The following is a 14921-nucleotide window of genomic DNA, read 5'->3' on the forward strand; positions in this document are numbered from 1 at the left end:
AGATTTAGATACACTAACTGAAGCCAAACGCCAGTAGTCACATCAACAAGTTTCTCCTTCTGGAATCAAGATTTCACAAACGCTGATCACTGAAAGCACCCATCAGATGTAAATGGTTGTCTCATCCCTCCAACTGCTACATTTGCAAGAGAGCTTGTCCTTTAGAAAGACTCACTAGCCAAACCACCAGGTGAAAAAAGAAAGGAAGACTGAAAACGGTAGTAAACCATCATGCTTTTTAAATTGGCAAGGTAAAGGTATAATGTGCTAGTATGCATCAGATACTAACACATTATGTGAAACTTACCTTAAAACTAAGCCCTCCAGCGACGCACTTTCACAGCTGGCAGGGCTCCCAACTTCACCCAGTCTTCTTTTCAGACTTTGCATCCTCCAGCCGTCTGATTGGCCGTGCCGCAATGTCGTCACTCATGGCACAGAACTCTGAAGGAATGGCACGAGCATGCCGTTGCTTCAGAGTGCATTAGCTTGTGACGTCACTGGTCCATTCACAAGTAAATATTTCCTAAACTGTGAATGTTTAGGAGATATTTGCTGTACCTATAGGTAAATGTCAACCATGGGAGTTTACTCCCACTTTAAAAAGAAAAGTAATGCAACCATCACATCTAAGAAATATGATAAATGTTTGCTTTTGGGTTTAATACTGCTTTAACAAATCATTTGTGTTTTAAAGCATCTACCATTTGATTTATATAAAATAAAAACGGGAAAAATTACCCTCAAAATACCAAGTGAATACTTCATGTACTTGTACTATAAATATAAACATTACCCAACCAGAATGAAGGGGGGGTCAAAACGTTCAAAGATCTTACCGTACAGTCCCACTGAATAGAACTGGTTCCTGGGGTATGATGGACAGTTTGCTTCGCAGATCTGCCAGGCCTATATCACAGATTTTTATACCATCTATTTTAATACATCCACCTGAGAGCTCTACCAGTCTGAAAAGAGCCATACCAAGGGAGCTCTTTCCTGCAACAGGGGAAAGAAAAGAGACATAGATTTTACTGGATGTATGAATGAACTTTGATACATTTAGGCATGTTTTGCATTTTGAAGACCCATTCACAAGTGAGGAGCGTTTACAAAACACCAATTTACATTTTTGCTTCTAATCATTCTCAAAACGTAGAAATCTGGAAGCAAAAAGCTGGAGCAAACATGCATTTCAGAACTAAAATGTACTATTCGAATTGTAAAAAAATTCTAGCACTGCCCTATTGTATAAATAAATCATACAGTAAAGTTGATATCACATAGCCACAGGGAAAAAAAAAAAAAAAAAAAACACACCATGCTTCAAGTTAAATCCAAACCAGGCAAAAAATGTTTATTGCATAGTGCGTTAACCATGGTGAACTGTTTCCACTGCATGATTAGCAGTGCTTTGCCCATTTTCTAAACCACTGCATCACTTCTCACATCACTGTTTGCCCCCCATTATACTGTTATAAGATGGTAAGATAACAAGCTTCTAGACTTGTATACCTTATTTAGATTAATTTGTTTCATGTTCAACTATCTCACCTGATCCAGTTCTTCCCACAATTCCAATCTTTTCTTTGGGTTTGATGGTAAATGACACTTTCTTCAACACTAAAGGCAGGTTTTCTCTATATCTCATTTCTGCATTTTCAAATGCAATTTCTCCCTCTTGAGGCCAATCTGCTGGAGGAGCCTTGTTCTTAATACGGGCAGGAGCCTCAAGAGCCAAGGTCTGTTAGAAAAAAGTACAAATTAGATCATGCAGAATAGAACACATTCTTAGAGGACCTGGATTGCAATTCAGAAGAGCAGAGTCAAGGAAACACAAAAACCTGCACAGAAGACCTATGAACACATTGCAAATCAATGCCGATTTCCCTAAATTATACATAAATAGATGAGGCATTCAAAGACGATATTTGGACTTAAAGTGGTTGTAAAGGTTCATTTAAAAACCAAACAAAAAAACAACAACCACCAAAAATGTCATGCTTACCTCCACTGTGCAGTTCATTTTGCAGAGTGGCCCCGAACCTCCTGTTTGGGGGTCCCACGGCAGCTCCTCCCCACAATAGATAACCCCCTCTGGGATGCTCTCTCCAGAGGGGGGGGGGGGGGTTACCTTGCGGGCGCTGCCACATCATTGGATTTGATTGACAGCAGCGGGAGCTGCGCTGCTATCAATCTATCCAATCAACGCCAAGACTCAGTGGAGAAGAGGACGCCGTGTTTGCCAGGTGTTTTTTCACCTTAATGCATAGGATGCATTAAGGGGAAAAAACACAAACCTTTACAACCCCTTTAAGTGCAAATTGTTGTCCTACCCAGTCTCAAACCTCCATATTTATCAGTTCTGGTAAAGTCATTGGCTGCTCTGCCCCACCCCCACTGTAAAGCAGGAACAAAGATGGTCTCTGGACAGCCGCACTCTGAACAAATTGTAGCCTTTTATTAAAAGGACAGCACTACAAGTCACAGCAAAATAAAACCTGACTGCTGACGCGTTTCGCACTGAAACTAGTGCTTAGTCATAGCTATAACTAAGCACTAGTTTCAGTGCGAAACGCGTCAGTCAGGTTTCATTTTGCTGTGACTTGTAGTGCTGTCCTTTTAATAAAAGGCTACAATTTGTTCAGAGTGCGGCTGTCCAGAGACAATCTTTGTTCCTGCTTTTCCAAGTGCATAGGCCTGCACCTGAGTTGTCTGCAACGGAGGATATTCATCTGGGTTCCCACCTGGAGTGGCTATTCCCTTTTCCACTCCCACTGTACCTTTGCGTTTACATAGGCATTGATTAGAATGTTAAAAAAACTGCTGGTAAGGGGGAGCAGACCTCAGCTAGACAACAACTTGTCTTCTGCTGTTAACTTTGAAGATAAATGGCTGCACATTGCCTGTTACAGATATCACACAACTGTGATTAAAACCAGCCACTCGCCTGCCCCCATCTGTACACATACATTTTTGGCAGGATATTGGCATCATAATTAGAAGATAATGCTTTGAAGAGAGACAGTATCATTTTTACAAGCACCCTGCTTTTTAGATCCAGTCAGAACCCAACCATCTCAAACAACCTGAACAAAGGAGCTTAGGTGAAAATAAATGCAAAAAGGTGTTCAGGACTGTTGCTGCGTGCACCCTCTAGGTGTCTCCTCAGGTTCCCATGACAATTTTGTATTTTGACTCTAACCGAGATTTATCTGCATCATAACTATGATAACTTGAGACGAGAGGTGAAAAAGATACTGGCGGAGGCACTATGGTACAGACATGCCTAGCTGCTGTTCTCCGGTTAGACAAAACCCCATTACCTTGATGTAATGACTGATGCGCTGCACTGATGTGAAACGAGCTTCTGTCTCTGAAGCAAGCCTAACTGTGAACTGGAACAATCCTGTTAACTGGAAAAAATAAATAAAAATAAAGTCTTAAACACATGTCAACTACTTTTCATTCACAATGCCTTGTCACAAGAGACATATATGCAGATATAGAAGTAGATAATGGCAATGTTTCAATATCACACAAGCCTAATGTAATACGTTTCTGCCATAACAGTCAAATTTCTGCAGTAATGCAACACGGTTAATGGCTATACCTCAGTTATCTACAGTACAATTCTGAAGGAGAAAATATATATGCAAAAAAAAAAAAAAGTTTACCTATACACACGGGGCTAGAACAAATCATTTTGTTCTAGCAATATGTGCAGTTTTCTTTCATACAGTATTGTGGACTACATGTATTTATTTTTAATCAGGAAAACTTCACAGGCTGTTTCCAGTCAATGTCCAAAATAATTTGCTTACAGTAAATATGAATGATAAATGCCAACACACAAAAAAAAACGTTTCCCATGATCCTGAGAGTTTCAGAAGCAAAACCCCCAATTGGCCAACCCAGTGCACCAAGCCTCTCTAAATGACAGAGAGAACATTTATATATTTACCTCCCACCTACAGACATTGTATGTACAGCAGATGACCAGGTAACATGTTCCAATAGGCAGTTTTAAGGGAGCAGCTGTCCTTTAAATCCCAATTTTTTTCTTGTCATGTTTACCGTTATCATTCAAAATGAAAGTAAAAGAAAATCCCAAATCTTGGGTTGACTCCAGAAAAGTAATTGAGGGAACCCAAATGCCTTACTCAATTTGCAGGGATTTCCTCTCACTTAAGGTTTTGGCAAGGAAAGGGAAATCTTCCCAATGGAAAAAAGATGGCAAAAAAATAAAAAATAAAAATAAAATAAAACACACATATCTAATTTCTGCATTCTGCTTAGCGCTTCTACCTAGCAGCACTAGGATCGTCAGGTTGAATTCCAGCCAAAACACTACCTGCCTGGAGTTTGCAAGTTCTCCCTGTACCTGCACGGGTTTCCTCCGGGTACTCCGGGTTTCCTACCACACTCCAAAATCATGCTGGTAGCTTATTAAGCTCCTGCCTAAATTGGCCCCAATATAAGAATGAATAGCAAGCTCCTTGAGGGCAGAGAGTAATATGAGTGTACAGTATACAGTAAAACCTTCAAAGGTTTTGACTTCCTACTCGGTAAAAAAATTGTGATAAATATTTAACTCCAGCTGTTATTCAGGGTAAATAGATTTCAAATTTAACCAGCTCCTTGTATGACCTATTACGCCAAATAGCAGTACAGGGAAGAAAACTAGTGAGACCCAATCTACGCTTCAATTCCACCCAAGGTTTTAGCAAGAGCTGCATTGTGGGACATTGAGCAGACCCATTTCCAGCTCATACAAAAGAGAGAACGCCAATAATGTCCTCCACTTTTTACGCCTCACTAAGCACTGGTGTTTCCCACTCCTTAGTGGTCATTTTAAATGTTGGCAATCGGTCTAATAAGGCCCCCCGGGCATCTGCCTTAAGGGCAATCCATACTACTCTAGGTTCAGCTGAACCCCTATTATAGTGGAGAAAAGTTTGGATCTCTTTAGGAAGCGGGTCCTTGGCTGGAAAGAGATTAAACCAAAAAGGGTTAAACCTTCCACAATTTGGAACCTGAAGTACCTGAAATGGAGATTTGCAATCTCAGGGGAGAGCAATCAGATATTTATCCACATGCACCATAGACTGTGCGAGTGAGTTACTTAAAACACATATCTATATGGGATAGACCCCTGTGTGAAGCAGAGTAGCAAGAATAGCACTTTCCATCAGGGTATTTATTCCTCTACACAACCCCAAATCTGAGACCAATCTGGCAAACAAAGTGAGGCCCGCAGGGCCAGTAGGCCTGTCCCCACTTGTTACAAATTTGTCTTTACATTTATCTAGGTAATTAAAATGTCCCAAGTCCCACATGGGTGCATTTGAATGCAAAGCCATAAATTAAGTGAGACAGCTCAAACACTCAGGAGAGAGGGGTGGAGGAATATAAATATTTGCTATAAAATACATACTACCCCAGCAATTTTACACAGAAATAATAAATAAAAAAATCGAACATTAGAGAGAAGAATACCAACCCCTCTTGAATATGCGGTATGGGTGGAGTGAAACAGTGTCAAAAAGCCTCTGTGCCGAAGCAACAATAAGGTATTAAAAATTGTAGATGAGTTTCCTGCAGACACCCCACCGCATTGGGGTATGATTTTAATGCAGAACACAATGCCACCCGCTTCTCTCCATCATTCATTCCTTGCACGTTCCAGGACAAGATTGTATTTAACTGCCATAAAAACAGGCATTTATCAATGGCCCATATAGGGGAGAACAGAATCCCACACCCTGGCCATCTTGAACAGGGCAATACCATATTGTACATCAGCCCTTGAAAATTCCACTCACCTACTAGCATTTGGCGAGTGGATTTAAGCTGGGGGCGAGTGATGACAGGGCTGCATGACCAATCTCCCTCCAATCTGTGCCTACAATTAGAGTCCCAATGAGATTGGCGGCCGAAGAGGAAAGGTGCATGCTCGGGAAAAGTAGTCTGGTGAGCCACGCACAGGCAGAGCAGTACACAGGTGCTCTACTTACAATTCTCATTAAGCCATGGGACCTAACAGTATGACCTCTCTGAGCCTGCCCCCCTCCCCCGGGCCCCGACCAATGTAGCTGGAGAGCAGAAAGTAATGAGTGAGGTGGAGGATTGCAAAAATTACCACTCCGGTGCAGCGCTCACTGAAAGTTGCCCTGACATGAGAGCGACAGCCTTCTAGTTTGTGCAGTTTTCTTCTCCTTGTGCTCTATGTAAGTGTCCAACAGTTTAGCCTGAGCACTGTGAACAGACTGGTCTCAATGTGTGCTGTGCGCTGTCAGTGTGCGCTGTGCTATGGTGTCAATGGCTGTGCAGTTGTGTGGATCTCAGCGCTGGATTGTACTCCCTCCCGCTGTGCTGCAGCTCCTCTCCTCACTGCCAGCCTGAATAAAAGGGGGAAGTGGGGACATGCAAGCGTGGAGCCGCGCACACAGGCTCCTGATGATGAGATGAATGGGAGAGAGAGAGAGGATGGATGGGAGTTGCAGAGAAGACAGCAAGAGAATGGGGAAGAGACCCAGTTCTAGTGCCCTGTCCCTCTGGTCTGCCCCCAGTGCCCTGTCCCTCTGGTCTGCCCCCAGTGCCCTGTCCAATTTTGTTAAAGTTGTTGTTGGTAATATTTAATTTTGGAACTTGATTCTGCATAAAACATTGTCATTCCATGAGATAATCTACGAGGGCGTGTTTACAGGTGCAATTAGGCGCAGGGCAGTGTATGAATTAGGTGGGGCAACTGGTGGCGAGTAACTCTTGAGGCCTGGCTAGTAGCTCATGACTTGAAATTTTGAGCCCTGTTGTACATAACTGTAGCAATAGTAGCAGCAACAGGCCCAAAGTTGTCCCTGGGTCTAAGAGGAAACCAGAGCAATTAAATATCTGCAGGGATATCACATAGCAGGACAACGTGTCACACAAAAAGGCAGTCAATATGAAAATACAAAGAACACACACTACAATGGACAACATATAAATCCAGTGCAGCTGTAACTTGGAGCCACAAACCTGACTGGAAGACCACATTATGTGTGTTCGAAGGACTGTGTGCGAGATAGGGTGGGTGGTCAGCAATATTAATGTTCTCTTTAACTTTTTCACTGTCTATACCACTGATACTGACTTCAGCTACCAGAGTCTTACCATCCCTTGTAATAGGAATAGGGCATAGCAGGTCCTCTTTACAAGGAGATCGGGGGTCTGTAAGCCCCCACATCTCTCTTCTATGCTGGAAAATCCAAAAAAAAAAAAAATCTATTTCTGGCTTTCAAGCACAAAAAAAAAAAAACGTGTGTATACATCTGACAGGGCCAGAATGGATGTTATGACATTGCTTTTGGCCTCCAAGGGTCAGCAATGGCTGGGGACCATCTGGTGGCGATCACCTGGGAGGACTGTCTAGTTAAAACCAAGACACCTGATGGTGACACAAAACCCGCACAGTAGGTGCCACAGCTGTACTTGCCATCTCTTATCAGCTCCTGTGCCGATGTGTTAAATGGACTTTGCTGGAGAAGAGGCTGTAGTACTAAACGCTGGAAACATCTGCCAGACCTAAGATGACACCCCCACATGGTCCGTTGACATCAGAAAAAAAAAGCACTTGCACGATCTAATCCCACCTTTCTTAAGCACCTCTCTATTGGTAGAGCCACGCAACAAAAGTATAGCATGAACTGGGCCAAACTTCCTTAGTGGGGACTAGGCAACATCCATCTGACCCCAAGGTCATAGGCCACCAATCCAACCCTAGTAATGGGGTGGTCAGATTAGACTATAAAAGAGACTGTAAGCAAAATGTCCTGGAAAGGTATCTTTAGAGAGACTTTACAGATGCAATCATCACATAAGAACACTAGCTCAAAACTGAGGGTTGGTGAGGTGGGAGAAGTTATGCCTGGGTGGAAAAAACTGCCCATTGGCCAGTGTCCATTTACCAGTATAGCGCTATATAAATGCAAAATAATAAAGCTCTGTGATGTAGGTTTAATGTTCTTCACATATGTTGAGCATTGAATAAACTCAAATTAAACAGACAAAAAAATATATTTTTACCTTCCAGTCATGTCTAACCTACCTGTACTGCGTATGACATAGCAAGCCCAGCATATGCTGGAGAGATACTGCCATGCATCAAAATAATCATGAGGCCAGTGGTGGAAATCAGGGAAATACTAATTACGTCCAGACGTATGGCCAACCACCGCATGGCACAGCTAAATAGATAGAATGGAGCCTGATTACTGTCCAACAACTCCTGGTACCTAAAACACAGTCAAAAGGAAAATTGGACATAAGCAAGGTGCAACAAAGACAATAAAAGATCCTTTCAAAACCCAGACTTCTACCATTGCGTTTATTACAAAACTTCAGGGCAAAACTGAAAAATTATTCACACCATTGAACGCTAGGTAAGATTTTTATTGCATAGTAAAACATTGATTGAGCTTGATCTCATAACTAAGCGATCGCTGTGGAAGCATGCAAATTACTCCAATCACCACCAAAGCAACACAGGACTCCGAGAATTGTTTTTATCAAGACCCACTTGGAAATACTGTGTGCTTACCTGTGCAGAAACTCATGACCTTTATTATATGCATTGATTGTGGAATGTCCTTGAATACTAGCTGTAATATGTGATAAGAATGGACTTTGTGTGATGTTATCCAGTCGCTTTAACTCACGGATAAAAACCCTGCAAAGATGAAGGAATCAACTGTGTTTAGTAAATGCACTTTCCTTTAATCAATTCAATTACAGTAATAAAATTAACATTTACAGACTTCTATTCTTATATTTTCTTTGAATTGTGCAGTTTACTGAATCAATATTCAGAATTATATAGGCTAGGCTTACTACATTTGCAGGGAGACACTTACCTTGAAACAACATGCAATATGGTGAAGAGGACAACTAGAGGTCCAACAGCTACTAGAAACCATGGGAAGACAAAGGAAATCACTCCCAGACAAAAGAACACTAGTATAATGTTTTGAACAAACATTTCAGCTTGAAAGGGAAGCCGGACATCAACTGCATATTAAAAAGGAAAACAAGACAACACAATCAACATGTCTTCATCTGTTCTCCTCAAAAGAGTGCAATAAACAAACAATTTGGGTAAAATATATATCAGCTGATGAGCAACAGTGGGAAATCAACTGGAATAAGGGTATACAATTAGGACATACTGTATATCATTCAATATCTTAAAATGCTACAACAGGAGATTGTTGGTACTAATGGCAGAACCATTACGAAGGCTCAGCCTGAATTTTTTTTGTCATCAATAGATCTGGCTCTAGTATAGGTAATTTTGCAGGGGGGGGAGGAAATACTGTAGTTTTAAAAATGTTAAGACATGAGCACTATGCTGGTATTAAGCAAGAGGACAAATGTGTCCTTTTATACGTTTATTAGTGTGTTTTGGTCTGGCATATGCCTTAGCACATACTAGGTACTAAACACAACAGTAAATACAATATAATATTTGCTGTCAGTCACATGTATTTGGTTGACGCATCCAAATTGCTTTACACCCTGTTGATCAGATGCATATCCATAACTGCTGTTGTACAGTGCAAGTACACCAATATTACAGCGCTAAACTGCATACAGCAGTTTTAGGCCTTTGGGCCATCATCGGTGTAGCATATGGAAACCACAGCTTCTAGAGAGACTTAATGAGGCTGTACATCATACATACAGGTTATGGTGAGAAGTCAAAAAGTCCTTACTCTAATCAGTGCATAGCACAGTAAAAGCCTTAATAAAGGATAAGTTAAGCTTTACAGCATGTTACACCCGTATTTAGGGTGTAGCATGTTCCAGCACATTCACCCCGCACGCCCCACCCGATTTCAGGTGCAATGCTTTGCAAGCAAGCATTTAGGGTGGCCACCCCTGTAAATTCAGTGTATGATGCTTGTTGCTAAGTGGAAGACTACTATCATAATTCATGGTCTGACAGCCTTCTCGACCACCAGTTTAGGTAATGGCAACTGTTCCAAAAAGCTGCTTATTTTTGGTCATACAGCTGCCCCAGGTGCAATCAAGTACAAACCAGGACCCGTAGGCACGGCTAGTGATGCAATGCACATGATGACAGAGGACTTGACAATACTCTGGGGTAGCAAGGAAAAAGCACTAGCTGAAGGGGGAAGGAGGGAGGTAGGGAAACTACACTTTCTAAGCTGACTGGAGTTTAGCTAGTGTGCAGATAATCAACAGCTGTGTATTATTTTTACCTTCATCCATGTCCTTAGAAAATCTGTTTAAAACACGCCCTGTTGGAGTAGTATCAAAGAATTTCATTGGACTCCTGAGAATACGCCGGAAAAGCTCATCATGGAGCTTAGATGAAGCTCGTAGTGTACCCTGAAAGGCAAAAAAGCACAAAAATAAAAATCCTCATCAGCCAAGGTCAGCCAACTCATCAACTCAGAGAAATAAATAGCCCAATACCTTGACAAAGACAACTCCACGTATAGCCTTTAAAATAAGCATTATGACCATAGACAATGCGTATATGCCAGTATAGTACAGTACATGGGGGTTGTCCTTCATACTGTTACTGATAACAGTTTCATTGTGCACCACCACAGATGTATTCTAAGGAAAAAAGAAAGATATTTTAAAACACATACTTTACACCAGTGCACTGCAAGCTAATAACTATCCCGCTTAATTTACTAAACACCAGACATTGCAAGTTTTTTCTGTCAGGAACACGGTCACAAATGGTTTATCCTGATTTAAAGTGGTTGTAAAGCCACTTGTAATGTTACTACAATCCGCTCTGCTAGGTAGCAATAAGTGCCCCACTGTATATTGGTTTATTTAAACAAAAGCCGATACAGTGGAATCTTGACTCCCCCCAACTGCCACTCTTGCTTTGCAAATGGCTATACAGTGGAACCTCGGATTACGAGTATAATCCGTTCCAGGAGAATGCTCGTAATCCAAAGTACTCGCATATCAAAGTGAGTTTCCCCATTGAAGTCAATGGAAACAAAAATAATTCGGAATCATTAGGAAAGGCCCAAAGGACACTTTGGCTGAACTCAGAAAACCTCGAAAAGACTCTGGAACTGAACGGCTCCGTTCAGCTCCGGCGCCCCCCACCTCAGGCCAAACGCGGTACTGCACACTGCTTTGGCTTGAATGCTGCTTGTTTTGTGAGACAACACTCACAAACCAAGTTAAAATTTTTAAAAATACAGTGCTCGTATTGCGAAACACTTGTTAACCACGTTACTCGCAATCCGAGGTTCCACTGTATCTACCGTATTTCAGGGCGTCTCCTGGCACTCACGTTACTGGCCACCTCTCTCCTCTCCCCGTCTGACAGCTGTAGTGGGAGGGGTGGAAAACTCCAGCTGACGTCAGCCGGGAGGAGAGCTGCAGATGATAGAGGCAGTAAACTCACCATGGTGTCAGGGCTCAGCAGCCATGGTAAACCGTGGTCAGTTTTCCAGGGGGGAGGGCAGAACCAGCCAGGTATTACAGATGATACAGGCGGCCAAATTACACAGCACAAACACTGTGCTGCTAGGCATGCTTTAAACAAACAGGATTCATTCTTTTTTGGGTTACAGACACTTTAAAGACTACCCTTAAAAACTGAAAAAGTGAATCTTTAACTTGGATTGGCAGGATGAGCCATTTTAACTCTGCCATTTATCTCATAAGGCCTTATTCACACAGGAACTTCTATTCATACACCTTTGTTAAGGACTGTGTCTGTCTGCAGAGGATGCACAGGTGTTCCATACATTCGCATGCAGGAAGTCTCATTTATGTCTATTGGGACACAGCTGCTACATGGACACAGCCACTGGTTCCAATTTGACAGCTGTGTGGATGCATAACTGAACATACACTGTCTGCGTTCGAGGATATGCACCTGCACGGCTGTCTAATTGTGCAGCTGCTGCATCCCAATAGACAAGAATAGGACTGCCTCCACATGCATGTTAGGAACCCCAATGCATCCACCTTTGAAACAGGTGTACGGATAGGTATGCCCGTGTGAATGGCGCCTTATAGTATTTTAAGAAAAACATTCAGTGAACAGTGGTTACTGTGGTAGGAGTGAGTAATTTAGTTGCATGAAAGAGCTTCTTTTAATAGCTGTTCATTAAAGCATTCGAAAACCTTAGACATAAAATTTGAGAAAAGCCCATATTTCTATAATGTTTACTTAACTCTCTCCAAAGCACTAAATATAATTTCTCCCTCTGCTGTATAGTTCCTTAGTTATCTGCATGAGTCTGACAAGTTTTCTTGACACAGAGGGCTAAAAAAAGGTGACAGGGGAGGGATCTCAAGCACACAGCTTGTGATTGACTGCCACAGCTCTGTTCCTGTATGCCGTGTGTCCCTTTCCTTCAAACAGCTCTCAGAGCTCTAGTGCAGTGTGTATATGCAGCTCCACACCCCCTGCTTTGTGAGTCTGAAAAATCTTTATAATTTCTGAGTTTTACAAGGCTGTACAGGACAAATGGCTGCAAATAAACAGGCTCAATTTATGCAGGATGATATGTGTAGGAGGACCGTGTTTGTCATCAGATGCTAGACACTTCACTGGGTACAGACAAGTGTTTACAACCATTTTAAGACCAAATTCAGAGGAAATTTCATTATAACCCTTGAAGTAAGGCTATAACTCCCAGCTCCACCCAGCTTATTCTGTATTGTATTTGATGACATTAAAGTGCCTATGATTGGCAGAGCAACAACCAGGGTAGTGGTCACACATAGGCATAATTGTGGGGAAGAGAAGTTGTGCGTTTTAATGGTTCCCTAGACAAAAACTGGCATTTAATCCTTGCAGTGCAGTTAGTTTTAGATATTAAAAGTAGAATTCCAGGCTTTTCCCAACTATGCTTAAACCTGATCCCACTTATACTTGTCTATCCTGAGGGAGCTCCCATCTGGTCACGTGATTAGCTCAGGGGGCGAGGAGGGACATCTCACAATGGATGCCAAAATAGCAAGCCTATAGGTGACGTCACTGCCCAGGCATTTCAGCAATTTTTTCTGTGATCTCTCCTCTCCCATGAAGTCGGCCGCTGGGGAGATTATGTGAGCAGACTAGAGTCCCTTCAGAATAGGCAAGCACAGTTGTGCTCATAAGTTTACATACCCTGGCAGAATTTATGATTTCTTTCACTCCTGGTTAGTGTTTGACTGAAGCTATATGTTATCAACTGTGTTTACTCTTTTTAGATCATAATGGCAACAGAAACTACCCAAATGACCCTGATCAAAAGTTTACATACCCTGGAATGTTTGGCCTTGGTACAGACACAAAAGATGGCACACACACACACACACACACACATGTTAAAATGGCAATTAAAAGGTTAATATCCAACATTTGTGGCTTTTCACAATTCGTGTCTGTGTATAAATAGTCAATGAGTTTGTTAGCTCTCGCAATGATACACCAAGCAGGTAATCGCCTGATTGGCTGAGACGGCAGCGCAGCACCATTGGCTCCCGCTGCTGTCAAAGTCAGTGAGCCCACGAGGAGAGGGCAGGGCCGAACTGAAGCTATGTGTCTGAATGGACACAGAGCAGCAGCTCGGGTGCCCCCATAGTAAGCGGCTTGCTGTGGGAACACTCGGCTGGGGGGAGGGGCCAAGAGCACCAGCAAGGGATCCAAGAAGAGGAAGATCTGGGCTGCTCTGTTCAAAACTATTGCACAGAGAAGGTAAGTATAACATTTTTTTCCCCTTTAAAAATAAAGACTAGCAAAAATAAGTACTAAAACTTGTTAGGTTAGGATTTTTTTCCCATTTTAAAAACTTTAATAGTAAACCTCTTATTTATGCTGCCATTAATCTTCATGAGAGGCAGATAAAGCCATGTTTAATTAGATTCAAAGTGGGAAGCCAAGAATGTTGGATGGTAGAATTTACTACTGAATAGAGGGGAGATTCCATCTTCTCTACAGACTCACCTTGGACATTGTGGTGTAATGTGTAGAAAAATGTAGAATAAGGCTTCATGTACACTGCTGCTGGTAAACGGACATTTAGGAGCAGTTGGTCATTTTTTTCAGCTGCCCCTGAACTCTCCCCTCTTATCTTATCAGTACGTGTACAAAGGGTCATTTATAGTAGTTTTTAGGCAGTTGCGTTTAGCCACGTTTCGTTTACAGGCGATTTAAATGGAGATACATTTTTTTTGACTATTAAAAGATTTAAAAAAAATTTTTTTTTACTATCCCTCAAGTTAAATCATTCGTCCCCTATACATTAAGCCTAGGAGGATTGAGATAGTTTCATTCAAAGTTGTTGAAAGTAAGAACACTTACCCCGCTGCCCTGATTAATCCAGTAGCTTAACCACCAGTTGCTAAATGCTGTGCTTCCTACATTGAGCACAAACAGAGCCATGATGAACAAAAAGGCAAATGGACCTCCAGCTGCCTGTATGTAAGTGCCATAAACAGACCAAGGTACTGATCCTTTGCCCTTCTCCTCCATCTGCATAAGCGGACCTGTGGAAAATAGAATACACCACGATTGAAAAATGTGTTGGCTTTCTTACAGACAAAACTCAAATTGACAGATGTGACCATCACTGTTACAGCAAAAACTAATAATCTGAATCCCCACATCCAAGACTGGCATCACATATGATGCACTATTCAGCTTGTGATCCATTTGTTAAGCAGGCTGTGGGCTTGAAATTGATGCAGTGGCTCCACCGCTGCCAATCACTCTCACACAGTGGGTTGCTGTATTTAAAAAAAAAAAAAAAAAAAAAGGGAGAAAAAAGGATTGCCGTAACCCATGTTGTACTACACACATGTGCAGATGCACACCCAGGGAGCGCACTAGAGCTGCACGATTCTGGATAAAATGAATAAAGATCACGATTCTCTGCGCAACATCT

The 14921-nt window shown here is 42.0% G+C and overlaps 1 protein-coding gene across 1 annotated transcript in view; it reads right to left on the bottom strand.

Moving 5' to 3' along the window:
* The window catches only part of ABCC5 (ATP binding cassette subfamily C member 5), a 117809-nt gene that overhangs the window by 15258 nt on the left and 87630 nt on the right, over nucleotides 1-14921 (bottom strand). The window contains exons 18-26 of the mRNA XM_040349739.1: nucleotides 14339-14523; nucleotides 10480-10626; nucleotides 10263-10392; nucleotides 8895-9048; nucleotides 8582-8710; nucleotides 8090-8276; nucleotides 3327-3416; nucleotides 1555-1744; nucleotides 840-999 (exon numbers count right to left, since the gene is read on the bottom strand). Of these exons, the coding sequence (XP_040205673.1) occupies nucleotides 840-999; nucleotides 1555-1744; nucleotides 3327-3416; nucleotides 8090-8276; nucleotides 8582-8710; nucleotides 8895-9048; nucleotides 10263-10392; nucleotides 10480-10626; nucleotides 14339-14523 (1372 nt within the window). The remainder of the gene's footprint in view (nucleotides 1-839; nucleotides 1000-1554; nucleotides 1745-3326; nucleotides 3417-8089; nucleotides 8277-8581; nucleotides 8711-8894; nucleotides 9049-10262; nucleotides 10393-10479; nucleotides 10627-14338; nucleotides 14524-14921) is intronic.

The sequence above is a fragment of the Rana temporaria genome, chromosome 4 (assembly GCF_905171775.1).
Source record: "Rana temporaria chromosome 4, aRanTem1.1, whole genome shotgun sequence".
Lineage (NCBI taxonomy): Eukaryota > Metazoa > Chordata > Amphibia > Anura > Ranidae > Rana > Rana temporaria.